The 22,620-nt window shown below is 42.8% G+C and overlaps 1 protein-coding gene across 12 annotated transcripts in view; it reads right to left on the bottom strand.

The window, feature by feature from the left end:
• Positions 1–22,620, bottom strand: part of Itpr1 (inositol 1,4,5-trisphosphate receptor type 1) — a 339,707-nt gene that overhangs the window by 140,079 nt on the left and 177,008 nt on the right. For 7 of the 12 annotated variants that reach the window (XM_041641645.1, XM_041641653.1, XM_041641709.1 and 4 more), the window contains 16 exons: positions 22,194–22,388; positions 19,860–20,111; positions 19,231–19,372; positions 18,277–18,457; positions 17,106–17,293; positions 14,871–15,009; positions 14,212–14,266; positions 12,240–12,405; positions 11,951–12,121; positions 11,464–11,529; positions 10,680–10,817; positions 7,297–7,422; positions 5,986–6,186; positions 4,046–4,297; positions 2,281–2,406; positions 1,458–1,586 (listed from right to left, as the gene is read on the bottom strand). In XM_041641645.1, coding sequence (XP_041497579.1) covers positions 1,458–1,586; positions 2,281–2,406; positions 4,046–4,297; positions 5,986–6,186; positions 7,297–7,422; positions 10,680–10,817; positions 11,464–11,529; positions 11,951–12,121; positions 12,240–12,405; positions 14,212–14,266; positions 14,871–15,009; positions 17,106–17,293; positions 18,277–18,457; positions 19,231–19,372; positions 19,860–20,111; positions 22,194–22,388 — 2,527 coding nt within the window. The remainder of the gene's footprint in view (positions 1–1,457; positions 1,587–2,280; positions 2,407–4,045; positions 4,298–5,985; positions 6,187–7,296; positions 7,423–10,679; positions 10,818–11,463; positions 11,530–11,950; positions 12,122–12,239; positions 12,406–14,211; positions 14,267–14,870; positions 15,010–17,105; positions 17,294–18,276; positions 18,458–19,230; positions 19,373–19,859; positions 20,112–22,193; positions 22,389–22,620) is intronic. The other 5 variants (XM_041641659.1, XM_041641666.1, XM_041641719.1 and 2 more) reach the window with 1 other exon arrangement.

Genomic DNA, 22,620 nt, shown 5'->3' with positions numbered 1-22,620 from the left:
TTAAAAATATACTGTACTGAAAAGCTCCTACTTAGCTTTAGGGTTAGACAGCACAGGGCTGAGATCATGGCGATGCCACTTGGCATGCGAAAGCAAGGCTGGGGATGCGAGCTGAAGCATCGGGGCTGAGTTTACCTCAAGGCAAAATTCCATCTACACTACAGCCTGTGGTAAGCGCCCATGAATTCTTTTTAAAATTATTTTTATTATTTGTAATTATGTTTAAGCATATGTATGGGGGCTCTATGCAGCCTAGAGCCAGAGTTACAGTGTGTTGGGGCCACCTGATGGGGGCTGGGAATCAGACTTGGGTCCCCTGCACGAACAGTGCAAGCTCTTAAGTGCTGAGCCATCTCTCCAGTCCTAAAATAATTCGTCTCTACTTACTGAATATGGAAATCCATTATACAAATTTGACTAGGAATCATTCTTCTCTCGGATAATTTACATTACTTTTTAATTTATTTTTATTGGAGACTTACATTTTATAACATGTCTCTCACTCACCCACCCTGGTCCAATTGTCAGTCCATGGCAAGGACAATGGTGACTTTCTTTCCGGCTATCAGAAATCGAGGGCTGCTTTCGCTCTGCAGCCTGGACCACAGGCCTGTGGTCCCTGCTGTAGTGACCAGTTCAGACGTGGGTTGTAAAAAGAAAAGTGCTGTTTTCGATTGAGATAGCAAAGATGTCCCCTGCATCTACAGAGTTCAGGCTTTGACAAGGTGAGTGGCAGAAGCTCTGGCAAGACTGCACAGTTGGGAAAGGCTTCAGAGAATCCCACGTGAACTGCGCTGCAGAGTGGGTGGTAGCGGCCCTTGGGATCTACTACACCACCTCTCACCTCAGGCACCAGGCACTTCTGAGGAATTCGAGGGGTATCATTCTCAGTTAGAAGAGAGCTCTCGGTATTTGGAGATTACCAACGAGAAGCTGGAATTTTAGGACAAACCTCAATGTTTTCAGGTACAGTCAGTCTTGTGTATCCTTAGGTTCTCTGTCTGCAGAACTAATCAAGGACTGGACATATCTGAAAAATGACCAGGTCTGTATGGAATTCACATACATTTTGTTTTTGTCTCAGCCCCTGAACAATATTGTAGACCTACGACTCACACAGCAGCTGCATGGTATAGCTCATTATAAGTCCTCTAGAGATGACTTAAAAGTCTACCGGAGCAGTGGGAAGGTTTTATGCAAATTCTAGTAAATTCTATACAATCACCTCACCATTTAGTACTCAGGACTTGAGCACCCCGGTCCGTGAGGACAGGGGAGGTTCCAGAATCAATGCCTATAGCTATCATGGTCAACCGTACTTCTGCACCCAAGCGTCCCTGACAAAGCGACCTTCCATTCTGACTTTGCAGAGTGGCTCATTTATAGCAGCTACTCCACACTGAAGGCCTGGATTGCAGATGCACAGAGGAAAGCCCCACCACAGAGGCACTACTCACCTGCAGAGTGGTACTCTGGTCTGAGAAGGGAGAGCTGAAGAAGGTCGTGACGATGCTCATCACGATTTCAGTGACGTACTTCTCCAGTATCGAGTCTGCGTGTTTCCTGTCGCTTGTGTTGTTACAGGCCTGGAAAACAGTTGGATGCTGGAGATGAGACACCAAACCTACTCCAGAATACTGAGAAATCCACTGCCTCCCCCCACTGATCATCAATCGCAGGACAGAGGTAAGGATTTATAGGTCAGAATTTATCCAAGAAAGAAATAATTAGAGCAAATAAATAAGCAAACAAATTCTGCATTGTAGATAGAGAAGAAAACTTAGCTTGAGTAGCATGACATAACACAGATGTATAAAATTGGTAAGACTGACATGTCTATCCATCCAACTTCCTGCCTGTACCCACAAGTCGGAAGCCTTGAAGAACAGCAAATGGGACTGGAAGTAGAGTAGCCAATTTCCCTTAAAGGCAAACTGCCCCCAGATAAGTTATCTGTCTACTCTCTCACCCACATAATGAGAAGAGTGAATGCACCATGAGGCCCTATGCTCTTTATTCATATAAGATTTTACTGAGATACAGTTTGCAATAGGAGGCCATAATGTGTAATAACTGAGCTCACTGGTTTGGAATGAGAAAACGCCTTGGATTTTACCTATCCGCTACTTTAATTTTTCTGCTTAGAACAACAGCAGCCCTTTATAAAGTTAGAGAATAAATTTGAAAATAAATTAATTAGTTCTATACCTTGAGTTATAAGAATCACTTATAATACAAAGTAAAAAAAGGAATTATTAAACACACACACACAAGCCTCACCCTGCAGATGTCCACGAGGAAATTCTCAAACAACTTCCACATGTGATTACTTGTGTAAATCTCCTTCATTTCCACCTCAGTGTCTACATAGCAGTGATTCAGGAAGTTAATGTAAGCGATTTTAACCTGCAGGTGGGAGAAAGCTTTTATGAAAATCCAGGCTGTACCTAAGGAGTCCACGAGCTCCATCCCCCACAGTGAGACTCAGTACGCAGTGATATGGGAATATCATATATCAATCTGTTGATTTCATTGGTCTGACAGGTTAGAACATAGGTGGGTGGAGTAAACAGAACAGAATGCTGGGAGGAAGTGAGGCAGACGCCATGCCTCTCCTCTCCAGGGCAGACGCAATGAAGCAAGCCGCCAGGTCAGACATGCTGAATCTTTCCTGGTAAGACTGGTGCTACACAGATTACTAAATATGGGTTAGGCAAGATGTGAGAATTAGTCATGAAGAGGCTAGAACTGATGGGCCAAGAAGTGTTTATATGAATACAGTTTGTGTGGTGTTATTTCGGGTATAAAGCTAGCCAGTGGCCGGGAGCTGGGAGGCGGGAAGCAGCCCGCAGCTCCTTCAACAACGCAGCATCACTTCACGTCCCTTGCTGGCTTTTGTTTCTGTGGCCTTTTGATTTTTCAAATTCATAATTATAAAATTCAAAACCATAAGGCTTTAGGGAGAGAATGTTTTTATGGTCTGGAGATATAATTTGGTGAAAAAAACGCTGACCAAATGAGAGGTTCAACTGCGACTGTGCTGTTCTTGTTTGTGAAGGCACCGTTAAGTATCGCACAGCTCAGGCTGGGAGATGGTAATACATGACCTATGTTTGCACACACATGAATGTAAGTGTCTGCAGCAGCACCCTTTATCAAGTGGAAACAGCACAAGACTGTGTCAGTGACAGCTGGAGAAACAAAATGGGTTATTTGGATATAAGGAAGTATCACTTGGCAATAATCAAGTACCAATGCATGTAAAAGTTGCACAAGCTGTGAAAAACTATGCTAAGTGCAATAATCCAGCCAGAGCAAGACATCCTGTGTGATTTCATTTATAATGAATGTCCACAAGAGGCAGAGAAAAATAGGTGACTATTTAGGCTGAGGGAACTGGAAGGAAAGGGGAGAGGCTATACAGAAGGAAATGGGGAAAATGTTTTACTTTACTTCTTTGTCTGCCTGAGACAGAGTTTTACTGTGTATTCCTGCATGGCCTGCTATTTACCAAGTAGCCCAGGCTAGCCTCACATTCATGGCAATCCTCCTTCCCCCACCTGAGTGCTGGGATAATTGGCATATACCACCATACCTGGCTTTAAAGGTACTCTTTCAGGAAGTAAAATTATAGGCCATTTTTTTATTTCTAATAATTACCTGTAGTTACCAAATTTTGTATCATGGTCATTCATTATTTCTGTACTAAGAGTTTTTGCTTGAAAGAATTAACCTAAAGGTGAAGGGTGTCTCAACCCATTGTTAGTCTCGGGGCACATCCTCTCTGAGCTGAATTTGTCCCACAGCCCTGAGGCTTTTATCCCATTCTCTATGAGGAAGCAGAGACTCATTTGTTTCCTGTTCTTTTCACACAAAATCAATATTCAGGAAAACACCAGTGGTGTGAAAATTTTTTGTACCATGAGCTATATAGGCTGTTAAACCCAAGGGCTCACCAGGCCAGCCACCATGTCTCCATCCAGCTATGGCCCCATGTACGGCACAGAGCCTGGGAAAAGGGTGCCCTTAGGGCCAAGCTGCTCACCTCGGGGATGCAGTCTTCATGAGTGACCACACGAACGATGTCATCAAGCGGGAGCAAGGAGTTGCACTTGATCTCTGTGTACACATTCTTGCCCTCTGTGCACACGGCCAAGAGCTCCACCAGATGGATGTGGTACATGAGAGGGCTGTTCTCATCCATCCGGTCACGCTCGGACCGCATCATCTGGATCAGAGTCTGGAAAGAGGCTCTGTCGTTGTAGAACACGAGAACATCCTCTCCAGAATTGACAAGCTACACAGGGAAAAGGGCTCATTGGTGTTCCAAGCTTTCAGGAGTGAGGTAGCCTTACAAAATTCTATGTGTAGAGTAAGACAGACTTACTTTCCCAAGCAAGCCGCGTCTGTATCACTAAACTCATCTACGCCCCACTTGTTTCTAGATGGACCAAACAGCATTTCTTAACAGCATCATGTGAGTCCAGGGACACAGAGTCATCAGGGTGATCATATAAATCTACTAGGGGAGACCAGACTGTACACCAAAACACTACATGGAACAGACTGCTAGCCTGCACTCTCGGGTTACTGTTTTCGTAGTTTAAACATTTCCATCTTTTAGTATAGTTTACAAGGCATCCTGATGCGAATCCATCCCAATTCTCATCTCTTTGATCATAAACTATTCACTTCTTAGATGTGTTCCTTTCAGCCCTCAAGTCATTCTAGCTAAGTATGGTGATGCATGGCAATTTGTCTCCCAGAGTGTATCTTCTAATAAATCTATGCTAATTTAATATACATCCATTTTATCACTATATGAAGTACAAAAGCTTTAAAAAAAGGCTGGAACAGAAGTCAAAATAAACTCAGTCAATTCTATTCACTCCCTGCCAACATATCTTCAACCCAGTAGGTGCAGGATTTTATTTTTATTTTTTGGAACTACTAGGGACTGAGCCAAGGACCTCATGCATGCCATGGCCAAGCATTTGACTCGACCACTCTTCCCTTGATAGTCTACCTGCTCACTACCAACCAACTGTAATGAGCTCTAATCAAGGGTATAGATCCCAGGACAGATACTTTTGCTAGGTTACTTAACTTTGTTGTGCCTCAGTTTCTTCTCTAAGTAAAAAGAGAGACAAAATATGACCTATGCCTCAGAGTTTTGCTGTACAGAATAAATAAATCATAACACAAAAATATCTTAGAACAATATGCATACTATTGTAGTCTTCAAGGGAATGTTAGCTATTACTGTTATTATTACCTCTTTTAATCTACAAAGTGGATTAAATGAAAACGCTCATTTAACAGAAATGAGAAGTCTTGGGATATCAAGACATGAGAGCCAGTACATGCAAGCCAGTAAACAACGCAGCAGACATTTGTACCCTAGGCTGAGTCAACTCTACTGCCCCTGGAGCTATAGGTGTAGACAGTACAATAAATCCAAACACGGGGTGAGTTTACTCAAATCCCATAGGAGCTATCACCATGTTTGCAGGGTGGACCTTCCTAATCAAAGCCAATATTCATCACAACTTCCGCAAAGAAACAAATGAAACTCTGCCTCCATCCTGCAGACCAGATGCTCCTTGTGAAATATTAAGTCAAAATTGTTCAAGCTAATTAATTGGGTGAGTAATTAAATAAAAAAGTCATAATTCCTGGAGAGGAAGCTGTTCTGGCTTACTGCTCGCGCTCACATTTAATCTCCACATAGATTGGTCTAGCATTCATCTTCCTTTTCTCTGTCTGAAGAGTCCAAGCCAAATAGCCTTACAAGTAATAGATTTACTGCTACCAAGAATCAATCAGACTCTTGCCTAAGTTACAAAATGTGAAACTACGCACATGTACAAGTACACCCTTCCCTTCCATATGGCTCCTCAAGAGGGTGCCAAATCACACAGCTAGGACTAACTTAGCTTTCTACAGAACACCAGATGGAGGTAGATGGAAATACGTGGTTGTCACCTCAGCCATGACCATGTCTTGGCACTTTTTAATGAATTTCCCTTCTGCCTTGACAATTGTCTGGAGAAACTTGATGTACTGGACATTTCGACCGTGGGTCTCTATGCAGTGGACGAAGTGCTGGACCACTCTCTCGTTGATCTCACTGCACAGCTGGAAGTTGTTCATGAAGATGTGCTGCATGGTCACTGCCTCCAGGATCTGGGAACAGACGAGGATTGTGCACAAGGATGGGGTCAGAAAGAGCCCAGAACAGGTTAAAACATGAGCTAACCAAGGCTACTAAAACCCAGAAGCACTTGTCCATGCGAGCATGCTTCTCAGTCTTGTTTCACGCTATTCCGTTTGCTAGCAAACACCATGTTTTTACAAGATACTGTTAAACGGCTTCTGAAAAGATGCTGTGTGCATTTTACAGTACAGTCCAGTTGTTCTATATTTATGTGTATAAATGCTTTGTCTCTATGGATGCATGTACACTTAGTGTGTGCCTGGTGAATGCCGAAGTCAGAAGAGGGTGTGCTCTAGGAATTTTGCACATTTTATCCAGAGTTACTCATAGATACTGAGTTTTATGACTGATATAAAGTAGATGCTTCTTTCTATCGCCACCCTTTTTAACATAACAAAGAGCGTACATAACCCTATTACCCAGAAATCCTTTAACAGAGAGCTCCAGTTGTTCTAAGTATGTGTATTTGTATATACAATGATATATTTTGCCATGTTATTTACAAACCCAAGAACTAGACAGTGACTAACTATTCGCTAAAAAGGAAGTGAACTTTAACTTACAGCCATTTTATCGAATGCCAGTGAGCCATGGAAGACAGTGAGAAAAATACTCATCTATGGTTTACAAAGGCATCAGTGATGTGTTGAACAGAAAAAAATGCAGTATGAAAGATAGTGCATGAAGTGTGAAGGCATCTTAAACAAAATGTGCTATATTCATTTACTGTATCTAGGAATATGTACTTAACAGACAAGCTATATATAAATGTTCTGTGTGCATATTACATATTTAGCTAAGTACTAAGATGCCTCACTTTTGTATTGGTAATCATGACACATTAATATTATTAGGAAAAGATAGAAATACACCTTTTTTGCCCTTACTGCTTTCCTCCTTTATACCCATGGCATCCTAGGCTCACAATATGGAGTACTTATGTCCTGAGAGCTGGCCACAGTGTTCTCCTTTGGAATGAATGCTACATTCTAACAAGTCCCAGAACCCACAATATCTAAGGACAACTGGTTCCCCACAGTCCTCCCAATACAGGGTTGCCCAGAGGCTTCCTAGCTCACCCCTGGGTTGAGAAACAGGTTTATGTGTTTATGCAGCAAGGCTTGATTCTGCTGGTTGCCTGCACAGAAATTCTGCAAGAATTCATGAGCCAGCCTCATTATCTCCTGCATCTTGGTATCTTCTGCCTGTGTGGGAGGAGAAACAGGAAAAGCATTTATTGTAAGGCTTCTACTCCATGCTATTAACTTCTACCAAGGTGGCATCCAGAGGTGTATGCCCAAGGCACTGTGGGTAGAGTGAGGTGCTTGTATAACCCCTGAGAAGCAGTCAGGAACAGGCAGATTTATGTGCCCTGTAACTGAAAACGAATTCTTTCCTACTGGTCACTAGCACAAACACAAAGATTTTGCATAGGAAAAGGCCATGGAATCAAAGTAACAGAAGGATCCCGTTGTCTACTGTTGGCTGAATTTCCGAATCCCTACTCTGAATTCTGACTTTGGAGAACAGGTGCTGACTACAAAGAGGGACCCATTTCACCCCTGTTGCTAAATCCTCAGCTCATCTGCTGACTTTTTAGAGGTCACCCATTGTCAAATATCTGGGAGGAGACGAAAAGTCCTCAGATTATAAATTAGGACAACTACACCGTTTCATCCCCTTTCTCTGCAACCCTAGACATATCTGTAAAAGAAGATTTAGCTTTCTTTTCTGAAAAATGGGACAGTATCTGCCCTGGGCACGCCACATGGTTGGTCATGTAACTCTTCCATAATTCAGACTCTGTAATTTCCCATTACCACCTTTACTGTTATTAAAGAGTTAAATATTGTTATAAAACAGAAAACCTACTGTCATTCTGCCCAGTTCTCAATCACAAACATTTGAGGCAGTGAAAGGAGATTGAGACTCTCCAAAGTGGACGTCACCATTCACATCCTCCTGCCAACGGTCTGCTAATGCATCTTGTATCTATCACTTCCTCCTGGAGGCAGGAGACTGGCAGGAAGGATGAAGACCCTCACATTGTCTGTGACAAGGACTTCCTAGCTGTGTGACCTAGAACTTCAAGTTACTTCAATGTCTCCATTTTCTCATCCATAAGTGGAGATAAAAGCAAGTACACACTGTACAGTCACGAGGAGGGTAAAATGAGAAAGTCCACATGGAGTGCTTAGCAGGCACGGAGTAGTACGAGTCAGCTATGGCTTCTGGTTTGAACGGAGGTCAGTAAAATTAAAGAGCAAGGCAGAAAAATTTTCAGATTAGTGAGTCAAGAAGTTAAACCCAAAACACTGCGGGTACTTATGTAACTATCTGGAAATGCAGCAGCTATTCTGAGCTGACATGCTAGGTACAAACAGGCAGAGAGTTGGAAGTGGTCCATTTTTATAGCTCGTCAACTTCAGCCTAAAAAGTAACCCAACCCTGGGAGAAGACAGGAAAAACCCATCAGGACCAAGTGGCACAAGGATCATGAGCAATCAGCTATGGTAATCAAACAGAAGAACAATGGAATGCTCATAACAAGTTTCTGTAGGTGGGAGTGGGTACTATGCCTACCTCTAATTTGGGGGCAAGAGTCTTACATGTAAGACACTAGAGGACTCAGGAGAGAGGGATGCTGCTAGTTGAAATGGGGAACCTTGAAAGTCCTATATGCTTCCATTTCTTCTACTAAAATAAAGAATCTGTTAAGCTCAAGGTAGTGAAGAGCTTCTGGGGTTTAAAGAGTATTTTCACAAGGTGGCAGGCTTGGAAGACATTGTGTGACAAGATGTTACTTGCTGGGAATCTCTAGCATTCTCACAAACTGGGATGTCTGTGCTCTTTCCACAGTGAGTGAGCACACACACACACACACACACACACACACACACAGAGAGAGAGAGAGAGAGAGAGAGAGAGAGAGAGAGAGAGAGAGAGATATCTGCCTCTGTGGCATCAACTCAAAATTAATCTGGTAATAAATACCTTAACATTGCCCTATGAATGGCTATCACTAAAGTCAAGGACCAAGCTATGGCCATCCAATCATCTTCCCATACTACACACTGGAAAAGTGTGGAAGACATGCATAGTTGTATCAACTCCAAGTTACCAACAAATAAGTCTGATGTCCCAGAAGGATGCACGTTGTGTTTTCCTTGTGGCTGGGAAAATATATACCTCACCTGCTTGATAACTTCTCCCTGACTAAGAAGGTAGCTTCTGTGTATGGCACTATCTAGACTAGCAGACCCAGACTGCACAGGAGAGCAGAACTGGCCCTATTCATACAGCTGTGTCACCCTGAACCTTACTGGCTACCGGACAGTAGGAGCTAAGCAGCACACGGGGCTCAGCAAGGTGTTGGGCAACCTACAGTCCCTCAGCAGTATGTTCACTGCAGGAGATGATGCTTCACCAATGGGGTTCTTATGGATGATCTAAGTACTCCAGAGTCACACCAAACTTCCCTAGGCCTCAGTTTCATAATATGTCAAGTGGATAAACCACAAAGCCTCACTGCTATTGCAAGGTTTGAATGAATGCTTTCCCAAGAATCTTGCCTGCCTCCATAAATGCTGAGTAGTTAGCTTTCTGCCTGTCCTTACTGGGTTTTGTCAACAAAATCCAGACATAGCTGGAAAGAGGGAATTTCACCTGAGGAATTACTGCCATCAGATTGGTTTGTAGGCAAGTCTGTGGGGCATTTTCTAGATAAATGATTGATGTGGGATAGCCCAGTCCACTGTGGGCAGTGCCATCCTTGGGCAGGGAGTTGTATTAAAAAGCAAGTAGAGCAAGCCATGGCGAACAAGCCAGTAAGCAGCATCCCTTCATAGTCTGGGATCAGTTCCTGCCTCAAGGTTTCTGCCTTGAGTTCTTGCTTTGACTCTCCTCAGTGATGAACTGCAACCTGAGAGTTATAAGATGAAATAAACCCTTTCTTCCCTAAGATGCTTTTGGTCATGGTGTTTAGCAAAGCAATAGACACCAAACTGAGACAACGGTCTTCTAAAATACAATCTTCTGTAAGCAACAACCAAAAAACAGTGAGGGGAGAAGAACTTGGTCCAAATGCAGACTCAGATGATAGGACAATGCCAAGGACCAGAGCAATCACATCCCATGCTCCTTACTCCTTCAATAACTCATAGAGATTACTTTGTTTTAGTCATGTGACAGACAAACTAATATGCACATACATAACCTCTGTTGTAGTCCTAGTGGTCCCCATCTATCAAGGGTTAGGCATGATAGAAGAATGGAATCTTTGTTTCGTTATAGAATACCAATGTTGGAGGTGTGGGGAAGTCTGTCTCATATAAATTAGCTAGAATTGCTTTATGTCACAAGCTTATTTCGCTGTTCACCTACTATGTCCAATCCCGAAGTGTTTGGAGAGAAGAGTCAACCCACCCTGGGAAGCAGTAGCCTGGGTGCAAGGCCCTCTCACCTTCTCATAGGGGATCTGCAGCAGTTCAAGCACCACAGCATGAGCGCCCATGTTCCTCAGAAGCCGCTGCTGCTGCTTCCTGCTCTTCCTCACTGAAGCACTCTCTTGCACACATAGTTTGCTAAGTCGAATCAGAATCTGAGAGGGAGAAGTCAATATGAGAAAACAAACCTGGAACTGTAGTGTGGGGAGAACCCAGAAGGGGAGCAGGTGACAATACATGAACAACTTAGGACAGGGGCATTCCTCCAGTATGTCATGTCCCTGATGATGGCATGAAATCCAGTCAGTGTGAGAAAAGTGTGTCTTTCAGAATAAATAGCATATCTAGGTTTCAACAGCCAGTGAAATGAGTTCATGGGTCACTTAAATAATCTGATCGGACAACAACTGCCAAGACTTAGGAGGGCTTTGCTGAAATAAAAACCACTATATGCAGAGACTTCTAAAGACAAGCATGGATATAAACTTAGTGACCATATGGATGAACCTTTGATCAGCTTCAAACCTGAAAATTATGTATTACTTTTGAAAAAACAAAATAAAACAAAACTTTGTCTACCAAAGGTAAGGGACTGAGAGCATTCAGTTAATTCACAGAGGAGCTGGGATTCAAACTCAGACCTGAGGCTAAAACTCAAGTGTTCACTTAAGGGTGCTGCTACTTTCTCCCTGGTCAAATTTTACACAAAGAAAAAGAGCTCAAGCAGTGCGCCTTCAACTTGTCTACGCTATAAAGCTCCTTAGAGAACTATCAGGACGAAGCAGGCATGGGGCAGCTCACCTCCTTCACCACTCTGTAGTTGTAGCTGCTGGTGCTTTCATGCTTTTGTGGCTTGTTACTCCCCTCCTAGGGACCAGAAAGAACAAACATGTGGTCGGTGATTCTCATGGTCAACTTTTGGGTAAGCATCACCCTTTATGAAAGTACACAGGTGGCCCAAGACATTCACATATTCTTCAAGCTTTGGAAGAAGATGTCATGGTCACAGGAGGCCATGCCCTACTGTGTCTCTGCGGGAAATGTAGTGCTACACCTGACTCAACTAGGCTCTTCTCTATGGTCTAGGGTTACCCAGAAATACATCTGAACTTTGATTTTATAGCTAATTTCCTAGGAGAATAGTGGTTACCCTGGCTATGCAACAAGCATCTCTTGGGAATAAGACCCACCCTATCATCTGTATTTATATTTAAGACTCAGAGAGGATGCTTCCTTGTTTGAAGGTGAAGAAAAGCCACTTGGGAAACACAGCTTGGATTTTGCTTACCTCAGTCTTCTTATGCTCATTTTCACCAGAGGCACCATCCATGGTCTCATCAGGACCCTGGCCTTTGTACACCCACAGCTCGGATTTTTCCACAATGGAACGCAGTTGGTCCAAGTCTTGCTTGATCTGTTTGTAGTTGTCCACATCTTGGCTGGTAACCAGCAGTTGAACCTTAATGAACACAATCCATTAATTACACGAAACTTAAAATGTACACACACACACAATCGTTTTACTACACATTACACCTCTTTTGATACCCAACAGCCATGCTGGCTACAGGAAGTACCTGTTTGAAGGCCTGAAGGACTTCCTGCCTTTGGCTGAAGTGCCGAAAGAGGAGCTGCAGGGCCCCAGACACCAGGGGTGGGTAGTCATGCATTGTCAAGTGGAGCAGAACACGGAGGAAGGTTCTGCCACCATGATCATCCAAGTCCAATGGTGTGTTCTCCTCACTACAGGAACACAGAAAGAGGGAGAAACCAAGTAAACCGCAGATTCAGGAACATGCATGTGAGCCTTGACAGAGCAAACTGCAATTCAAACACTACTCTGTGCAACGGAACCTTAGAGTTCATCAACTTCTTAACGAGACAACTGTGCATTTCCTTCAGCTATGCTGTGAGACAAGTAAGGGGTTTCAACAATACATTTTTAAACCAAAGTCCTTATGCTCCTAAGCCAACGGGGCTGACGTTAGAGGACTCATGACCCCTCACACAGTGTTCTTCCACTGTACTTCATCTGTGCTCCATAATCTACAGCAGATGTGCGTCTTCCAAGCTTTTATGTTTTGCTCACCATACGTTTTGATGATGGGCAGTGTTAAGTGACCACACAAGTTCTTAAACCACGACTCTGTTCTACATGTTCATTAGCATCTCCGTGTATACTGCCACCAACTGGTTTGATCCCATGATTCCTGCTTCGAAGTGTTGGAATGAACTAATAAAAAACTCAGTCTGCTCCAAAGGAGATTCAGCCAACATATTTAACAGTGGTTACTTCAATATCTATGATAATTATTGTGCTACTTACATAAAGAAAATCAATAAACAGACACTGAATTGAATGGCAAATCACTTCACAAATGGTCACCACTGGACAGTAACTGTGTTAGCACCTATACTGTGCCTACAGTTCCATGAATGACAAATGGTGAGACCTTCATGGCTGCAGGCTAATAAATAAGTACAGGGAGGACAAGACGTGGCAATATTGTAGTCGCACTGTGTACCTAAAAAGGCGTGATGGTTGCACTGCTGCTCAAGATGAGGTAAATGGCTGGAGAGCTGAGCTGTCCGTATGATACTAAGTGTCATCACTGTGAACTGGATATCATATGATACTTAGCGTCATCACTGTCAGCTGGAAAAACTGCAAACAGATGTTCCTCAAATTTCACGTTTTCTTATATTAAGCACTGAGGCAGACTGCTAGCATTCACAGCTCTATAAAATGGGCCTTTGCACTATGTACATCCTTATGTAGCCCTCTTTACTACTAGCACTGGCCTTGGCCAATACATCAGTAAGCACAGTACGAGCAGACGTGTAATTAGCACTTGCGTACAGTTGGCTTGTCTTCTTGGAACATTTGTTCTGGAAACCAGCCATTGTACTGTTAGAAGCACAAACTGGCCATGTGGAGCAAGGTTGAAACCTCAGCTTTAACATATTCTTTTGAAGGCACCAGAAATGAGTACAACAGGCAGGGTGTGCCATTCCCACTTACTATATCACTACAGTTGCATGGCAGACCTAACTGCTCAGGGGAGCCCCAGTCAACCCAGAGAACTGTGAGAAATACTTGGTGTTCAAATTCTTGAGACTTTTGGAGAAGCATGTTATTGAACAATAAGTAATAGAACCAAATCTGCTAATTGTAATTGCTTTGCATGTAGGGTATTTATTCTTGTAAATATGTGAGTCCATTCTAATAATGATTCATGTTAAAACTAAGGCCTGTGATGATAAGAGAGGCTCACATTAGCAATAATTAAAGGACAAATTGTGGGGTTTTCTTTTCTTTGTTTATTTTGTTGTTATTGCTGCATAGCTTGTCCAGAGCTCAGGAATCTACTGTAGCACACGTGCACCACCTAAATTCTGTGACTCAGTAGCTTCAAACAGAGCAGTACAAGAACCTGAACCTGAAGGCTAAACAGTGATGTGCCCAAGAAATAACCCCGTGAGACTTAGAGAAGGGCTGCCTGCCACATTCTCGAACTACAATGACAGAGTCCATGAAAGCACACTTGCCTTCCTCCAAAGATGCCTTCTGCTTGTTCTTCAATGTGTTCAAAGTCGAGAGCACCTGAAAGGTGAGACAACGGAAGGTGAGATACAACAGGGCCTGAAAACCTGCTTCTCACAGACTGACGCTAATGCACTTCAATAGCGATGCTCAAGGGTGGCCTTCAAATCTGCCAGAACCAGGACCTGCAAAGCTAGGGGCCAGGCTAGCCAGACAATCCTCACAACTGTCATTTTTCATTGCTAAAGAAGAGTGATGTTCTCAATCCAAAGAAGGCTTAGGCTGTCTGGGAATCACGTCTACCCACTGGCTCTTAGCCTTTCCCATTATTTTATGGTTGAGCACAACTCCAAAAGTTACTAATGGACAACTGAGTTCCTTGGAAATATTTTTGGGATTTCGTTGGTTTCGGGTTGCTTTACAAGTAATCCCAATACTATAAACCTCAGCTATCCTCAGTTCCTAAAGACATAAGGTCTACCTCCCAGAAGCAATGTTTACTTTTTTCTCTCCCAGTATGCTCTTGATGGAAGAGTCCTTAAAACACAGCAATCCTCAAGAGTAGTCACATTTTACTTTTTCTGGAAGATATTGTTTTGAGCCTCAAGTGCTATCACACCCAGGTCCCACCCTATGGATGAATCGCCAGGCTGGCATCACTAACCTGGAACATTACTTGGCCCTTCTTGGTTGCTGTTTCCGGAGGATGTTTCCGACGACTGGGAATTGCTTTCATCAAACTCCCGCTTAAATATACACAGGAGGCAGGAGATCCTATAATCCAGCCTCACATTCAAAATAAACTAAAGATTCAAATAGAAATGGAAACACTTGGTTACATTAACATACCATCTTTAACACTTTGCCAAGCCGCTGCATTCTGGCAGGGCCTGGTATCAGCAGCATCAATTACCTTAGGCACTGAGTCAAATATTTGTCTTGGGTTTCAACAGTCAATTTAACAACCACAGACTTCTGAGGGGCACACGAGTCTGCCCATGAGACACCTTAGCTTCCAGTGCAGTCTCTGGCATCCTGAAGATGAATTAAACACCTGGAATGCTACATCACTCAAGCCTCCATCCTCTCTAAATCAGGACTCTATTTCAGCAAAGACTCAAAGTCAATTCTGGGCCTAACCTAAGAAGTTGGCTGCTTTGAACTAAAAAGAACTGACAGAAATTTTGCTTTTACTTCCAAGAATTTGCTTCATTTGTATTTACAACCACTTTCTGATCATCTCCTCTGATTTAGGTCGAGCCCCTGGGCTTTCCTTTTGTTAACTTCCTATATTCCCTATCCCTCTACTGCTGCAGACATGTTCCAAAGGATTATTGCTAAGACCCAGAAGAAAAGTCAGCCAGCTGCACTATTTAAGCATCCTACCGACATCCTTCCTTCCCCTTTCTCCTAGCTTCTGCTTAGTCCTCTGGGTGACCTTACCCAATTTCAGGCTGTCACCAGTACCAGATGGAGACAGATGTTTGACCTGTCTCCAAAGCTATTAGTCCATGTTCCCAAGTGACCGTTGTACATCCTGTTTGGTATCTTTCCAGAACCTCAAATTCAGTATTATACAAAACCAACTATAATCATTACTTCTAGGTGTCACCCTGGATTGATTTAAAGGACACCCAGATGGCTGGCAGGAGGCTGGTAAACCACACAGAAAGGTGGGGAGATGGGCAGTGAGCAACTATGAGTGAGGAAGGAGGGGTTCCTTTTGTTTTTACTATTTTTTCAGTTGTAGGAATACAGCAATTGACACAGCACATGGAAACAATCAAGTTAGGAGAGAAGAGATGAATAATGATAGGAGCAAGCCAGCTCCTTGTGTATGGAGGGAAGAAGTCTAGGCTTGTTCTCGGTGTGAGACTCTTGGCCTCATTGCATCCCTAAATTCCCAACAGCTTGTGCTGCTCTCTTTCTGCTCTATGTATATGATTTTTAATGCTCGAAGAAGTTGCTTAGTGGAAAGACTCACATTAGCTCTGCCCATGTCCAGCTCCTGCTGCATCTGTGTCTGATCAAGCCACCTTAAATACAGCGGTCCTCTCTCACAACTCCATCAAAAACCATTATCTCTGCTCCCTGCCTATGGTGTTCTCCAAAACAGCTGATCCTCCTTCTTTAAAATAATTCATTTTTATTAGTTATGTATTGGTTTTTCACCCACATGCTTGTCTGTGCAGCACGTGCATGCTTGGTACTCATGGAGGCCTGAAGACAGTCACCAACTTCCTGGAACTGAAGTCACAGATGGCTGTGAGCCACCATAAAGGTGCTGGGAATCAAATCCAGATCTTCTAGAAAGCATCCAAGTGGCTTTAGCCATTGTCATCTCTCCAGTTGCCAGCTGGCCTGTCTTTATGTGTAAATAACTAAGCATTGATTTTTTGATGATATGTGCCTATGCTCCCTGTCCAAATAGAGCTCTTTAGGAACAGAACTTTAATGGGTCTTGTTCATTGCCTGCTTCCAAGTGCTAAAAGGGAGATGGAGCCGGTATCAACAAACATTCATGGGCAGGTAGGTAGGTGGATGAAAAGAACAGAACACTGATGGGGACAAGGAAGAAGAGGAGGAGGAAAAAGGAGGAGGAGTGAGGAAGAGGAAGGCTTTGTAATGCTCATAAAACTTTTGAGAAGCACAGTGAGAGGCCAGCAAAGGCTTGGCAGAGAAAAGGAGGCTAGCTGGGATGTAAAGCTAAGGGAAGGAAGCTCTGGGATGGCAGAATAGACCAAGTCATGATGGAAAGGGGTAGGAGATGACAACCAAGAATTAAAAGGAGTCAATTCTGAAGTGATACAGAGGGATGAGCTAAACAGCTGGCCCCTATCAGAGCAGAGAGGAAATATTGAGAAGGGACCCTATCAGTATCTTGTTCTCTGCACCACACCTGCAGGATTTCAATGATCTTCAGCTTGGTGTCCATGACCATGATGTCCTCCTTCTCTGGCTCTGCCTGCTTCACGTTTCCTTCAGGGGCAGTAGCCATGGGTGTCATGGGCAAAAAGCCTCCTCCACGAAGCACCACCTGGGTCATGAGCTCCCCAACTCCGTGGATAGATCGCATGACATTACTGCCTATAAAGGGCAAAGACAGACAGATCACGGTCATGACATTTTCGGAGACAGCCTGCAGCATCTGATTAGAACTATGGTTTTTTTGAGACAAATTATTTAACACATATCTGTTCTGATACACTCCCTTAACTCATGGAACCCAAGAGGTTAATACGCATTACTAATTTAAGGCTTCTAAAAGCAATGGGAAGAATAGGGGTTTGACATTTCTGATGGGGCGTGTTTGTTTATTAATTACCCCACCAAATTTGACTCAGCACCAATGATGCGTGCTTGTTATTGTGCACAAAATAGGAATATAAGTTAGCAGGGTACAAACACTACTGCTTTTAACAAGAACTGCTTGGTCTTGAATTACCTCACTTCTGAGACTCAGTTTCCTGAGCCTATAAAAAGGGCTCTATGACAGAATTCAATACTATAATATATGCAAAACAGCATCACATAGGACTTGACAAAGAGGGAAAATCAAGTCAAATACCTTTTTCATCCTAGCTGTAAGAAACCAGCTAAGCATATGATACATGGTGGTTATTTTATGCATATTTTGACCCCAAAATACAGGAAAAATGAACAGATAAGCACGGATTTGCCTATTCACAAAGTGAAAAGAAATACCAAGGTACAAGTGTGCTCTTTACTCCATCATATAGGAGTGCCATCATCAAGTGTCTCAATAGCATCGAGACCAGATGGTAAGACTTAGGCTTCAGAGGGTTAAACATTCAAAGCACAGAGTCACTTTCAAATTATTCCGTAAGACACATGGAAAGACTCAAGCAGATGCAAAGCAAAGAGTAAATTGCTGAGGATGACTGGAATGGCCAGAAGTGATGGCACTGGAGTCGATGGAACCCTTGTACATTTTATTTCTATTGCTATGCTTCCAATGTTGCGACTGGACAAGACAGGATGTCACATGATGAGGCATGGCATGAGTGATGAGGAGGGCATCTCTTAGTACAGACACTTCAGATACTCACTCTTCAGCTTCTCCTCATCATTGTTACCTTTATTCTCTTCTCCTTTCGCCATCTTGCTAATGGGGAAGATGGTAGTCACATGGACACAGTCTAATATTGCCAAGAGGATCTTGGTTAGTCGGAGAAGGTCAGAAAAATTGTAGAAACCAAAGTATATGAGATTTCTGGCTAAGTTCACAACCTGTTGCATTTGAAAGAAGAAGAAATGGGTGATCAGTGGTCTTTGTCCTCTGGTTCCATGCGATGCTGATTAGCCAATCACAACATATCATGCCCTTCTTTATGGTTAGAGAAGGCATACATCTAGTTCTCTGCTTCTGATTAAGTTGCATTTTGTTTCACAAGAAAGAAAACTAAGAAATGAAAATTTGCAAAACTGGCCGGTGGAGGTGACGCACCTTTAATCCCAGCACTTAGGAGGCAGAGGCAGGCAGATCTCTGTGAGTTCTAGGCTAGCCTGGGCTACAAGAGCTAGTTCCAGGACAAGCTCCAAAGCTACAGAGAAACCCTGTCTCGAAAAAAAACCCAAAAATAAATAAATAAATAAATAAATTAATTAATTAAAACAAAACCCGACTCATCTGCTTTGCTGACTAGTTCAGAAAAAAAATGGGCCTAATCAATTGGCATCCTGACTTGCCAAGGGCATACCACATCATAACCAGTAAGAACACAGATAATGATGCTGTGGTTCTCTGGAACATAATCCCTAAAGCATGATAGTAGTTTTGGAAATAGTTTAATGCAAAGGCAACAGGATTTATGTTCCTCAAACAATTTACCTGACTGGCAACTGTTCTATTTTGTTTGGAGTAAATCTGACCCAAATTCCTTTTGTGCTTCAAAACTACAGCACTGTGATACAGTCACTGAGGATTGAGATAGTTTCTCCTTACTCCACAGAAAAATAACCCCTGTGAACAAAACTTCAAAGACCATTTCACCATGCCTTACCTCAAATGTAAGCTTATTTTTCTCCTTATCAGAGAAGGGGAATCTTTGACAAACCACATCTCTTAAATACTCCTCCACAAATTCCATCGTCTGAGCGAACCTCTCCTTAATTTCATCTTTGGATGCCCCACTGCTGTCGTAGCTGAGAGGAGAAGAGAGAGAGAAGGAAGGAGAATGGCAAGCTCTTCCCAGCCAGGCCCTTTCAGGCTTCTCAGCCTCTGAAGACAGCATCCCCCGCCCAGGGCACAACTTACACTCCTTTCCTTAACACAGATGCTTACATAGATAGCCACGCATCATGTTTACTGTCTGTCTGTCCCCACTATTGCAGAGGTAGTTTTCTAGATTCTGCACTAATATTTCTGTCTTGGCACATGGCATACCCTCAGATATTTGCAGAAGGAAAGGGCTAAATAAGAGAAAAACACAGCCCTGGCATCTTACTTTCTCAAGAAATTCAACAATATTTGCTAGTTACACAGTTCTATTTAAATGTGAAAGAAAGAAGTTCTTTCTCCTGTGATGTCACTAGGTCACACATGTGCTTTATCTGCTAGTACACAGAACAGTAGAATCACAGGATTTTAAAGTGACATATGATCTCTACAGGGAGCTGGACCCAGGCTTACTCATCAATGGCGATTTCGGAGGGAATTTCTGACCACAGACGGGCATATTTCACAGGGGTCACTTGCTCTTGGGGATCTCGGTCCACATGCATGTGAAGCATCAGGCGGCAAAAGGACGCCCTGAGGTCGTACGGTAGGTTCTCATCAGACATACAGCGCAGAATAAGATCAACATCCAGCTGGCCAGAGATCTCATTGATAGCCAGGTACTGGCGGTCCAGACACATCCTTGCAAAGAGGTTAAGCTGATACCTGAGAAAAATTAACAGAAGGCTCGTGCTTCAGAGGTCAGTCAATACAAGGGGAGACAGAAAGCAGGGTAGTCCAGGTGGCCTCAGATTTCATAGGAGTGACAGACGGCCACCCAAACTTACATATCAACATCCCTAAATGACTGTTGTATACCCAATTTTAGATTCTATATTAGGAAGATAGAGGAAAAGTTCAAGGTCTGCCAAAGCCAGCAACCCATAGTCACACATCAGTTTAGCTGTGCTAAAACAATCATCTCATCCTGTGATTCCATTTGTAATTTTATCCTATAAAATAAATAGGGAAAAATGACTAGGCCTGAAATGATTATCTTTCTGCCCTCTAAATCTCTCTCTGTTCTCCTTTGTATCTTATACAGACATCAAAGACCATTCAAGAAATGTCAAAGACACTGTTCATATAAGTGTAATTAAAATTTTATAATATCAGGGTTGGAGAGATGGCTCAGTGGTTGAGAACAATGGTTGTTCTTCCAGAGGACCTGGGTTTAATTCCCAACACCCATATGGCAGTTCACAGCTGTCTGTAGCTCTAGTTCGAGGTTATCTCGTATCCTCACACAGATATTCATGAAGGCAAAACACCAATGCACAAAAAATAAAAATAAATAAATTATTTTTAAAAATCTATAATATCCTTAAGATCTTTTTAACATGCAAGTTAATACTACTAAAACGTAGATTGAATCATCCAGTTTAGGACTGCTTAGTAAAGTTAAAAATGAGTTCCCACCAACCCATCTCTTCATAGAGAATGGAAACTCATGTGTGAACACAGAATTAAGGATATACCCTTCATATGACATGAAGAACTCAACTGTGGCATATGATGGAATATCAAATGTCAATAAAAGTGACATACTAGCAAATTAGAAGACATACAACAGTCAAAATTAAAGAAACCATCTACCTCTATTAACACGGAAATTATTCTTTCATATATCTATTAGAAACAGCACTAAGGAGAGCTTTAGAATGGTATTTACTGTAAGGTATCTTTTACATAAAATCTGAGGAATAGGAAACATAGACACATGTTAACACATTGTAAACACACAAGGAGGAGCTGAAGGGATGAGTCAATGGTTCAAAGCACTTGTTCCTGCAGAGGACATAGGTTCAGTGTCCAGCACATACATCCAACCATCCAAAGGCTCACTTCCCAGAAATCCAGTGCCCTTTTCAGACCACCACAAGCATAAGCACATATGTGGTGATGCACATACATACATGCAGGCAATATGTGTACACATAAAATACTTTAAAAATTAACAAAGAATTTTTTTTTAAAAAAGACCATCTCATATATATATATATATATATAGACTAGAATAAAGAACGGACTAGAATATACAGATAACTAGAATATGAAAATACAGCTGTGCGCATACACTAGGGGAGACATTTTCTGTAAATGTTCTAGAGGACTGGCACTATTATTCCTAGTTTGAAGAAGAGGGCTTTGGAACATAAGTCAAACTTAGCTAAAGTACCAAGGCTAGTTACGAAAAGAGAGCAAGACCTGGACAGATGCAGCCTGATCCTGCAGTTTGCTTGCTGCTTACTGCAGTAGAGACAGGCTGTGCTGTATGGGCCAAGTGTAACAGAGGCTGAAGCAAGCTCTTGTTCTTTTTATGACCAGGGCACACAACCAGATAACGATGGCCTATGAGTCTATAGTACCTTCCACTCAAACCTCATCAACACACATCTGTCTTTCTGTTGGACAATCTTACTGTAGGCCATCACGCCATTCCCCAGAACAGTGGTTCTCAACCTTCCCAAAGCCGTTTGGGACCTTTAATATAGTTCCCTATGCTATGGTGACCCCCAACCAGAACATTTTTTTTCTGCTACTTCATAACTGTAGTTTTGCTACTGCTATGAATCATAATGTAAAGATCTGTGTGTTCTGATGGTCTTCGGTGACCCCTGTGAAAGGATTGTTCAACCCGTGCAGGTTGAGAACCACTGCCTTAGAGTGAGAAACAGAAAACCATATGCTCCCAAGTGCCACCACTGTGGGGCCCTTCGGCCCATGTCCAGCATGCCTCCCACTCACCTGTAGTAGCTGAGGATGTCCCGGTCTTCCTTCTGTCCCTCTTTAGCATCTTGCGCCAATTCCCTGACACTCTTACTACGGATCTCTTTGTTGCTGTCCCTCCAGAACAGCCAAACCTCTTCCTCATCCTCTCCAGCTTCCAGAGCATTCTCTCCAGTGGCCACGCCTTCAAACTCAAAACGAGAAAGAACCAACCTGTGAGAAAAGGAGACAGAGTTCAGTTTTCATGAAATCCTTTGAAGTCTTGTTTTGCTTCTAGCCTAGAAATACACAGAAAACGACTTTGTTCTTTATGCTTCCCAGAGGCAGAGCAGCAAAGAATCTGTGTGGTCCTCATGTGCTTTAACCTGGGAATTCTTAACTAGGACAATTTTCCTCCCAGTACACACCTGGTTACATTTTTGGTTGCCAAAATGGCAAAGAAGGT

The sequence above is a fragment of the Microtus oregoni genome, unplaced genomic scaffold (genome assembly GCF_018167655.1).
Source record: "Microtus oregoni isolate MIOR12 unplaced genomic scaffold, Mior012 000002F_ref0000024, whole genome shotgun sequence".
NCBI classification, from domain to species: domain Eukaryota; kingdom Metazoa; phylum Chordata; class Mammalia; order Rodentia; family Cricetidae; genus Microtus; species Microtus oregoni.
Note: the sequence above shows the minus strand (reverse complement) of the source record. Positions and strands in the feature narration are given on the sequence as shown.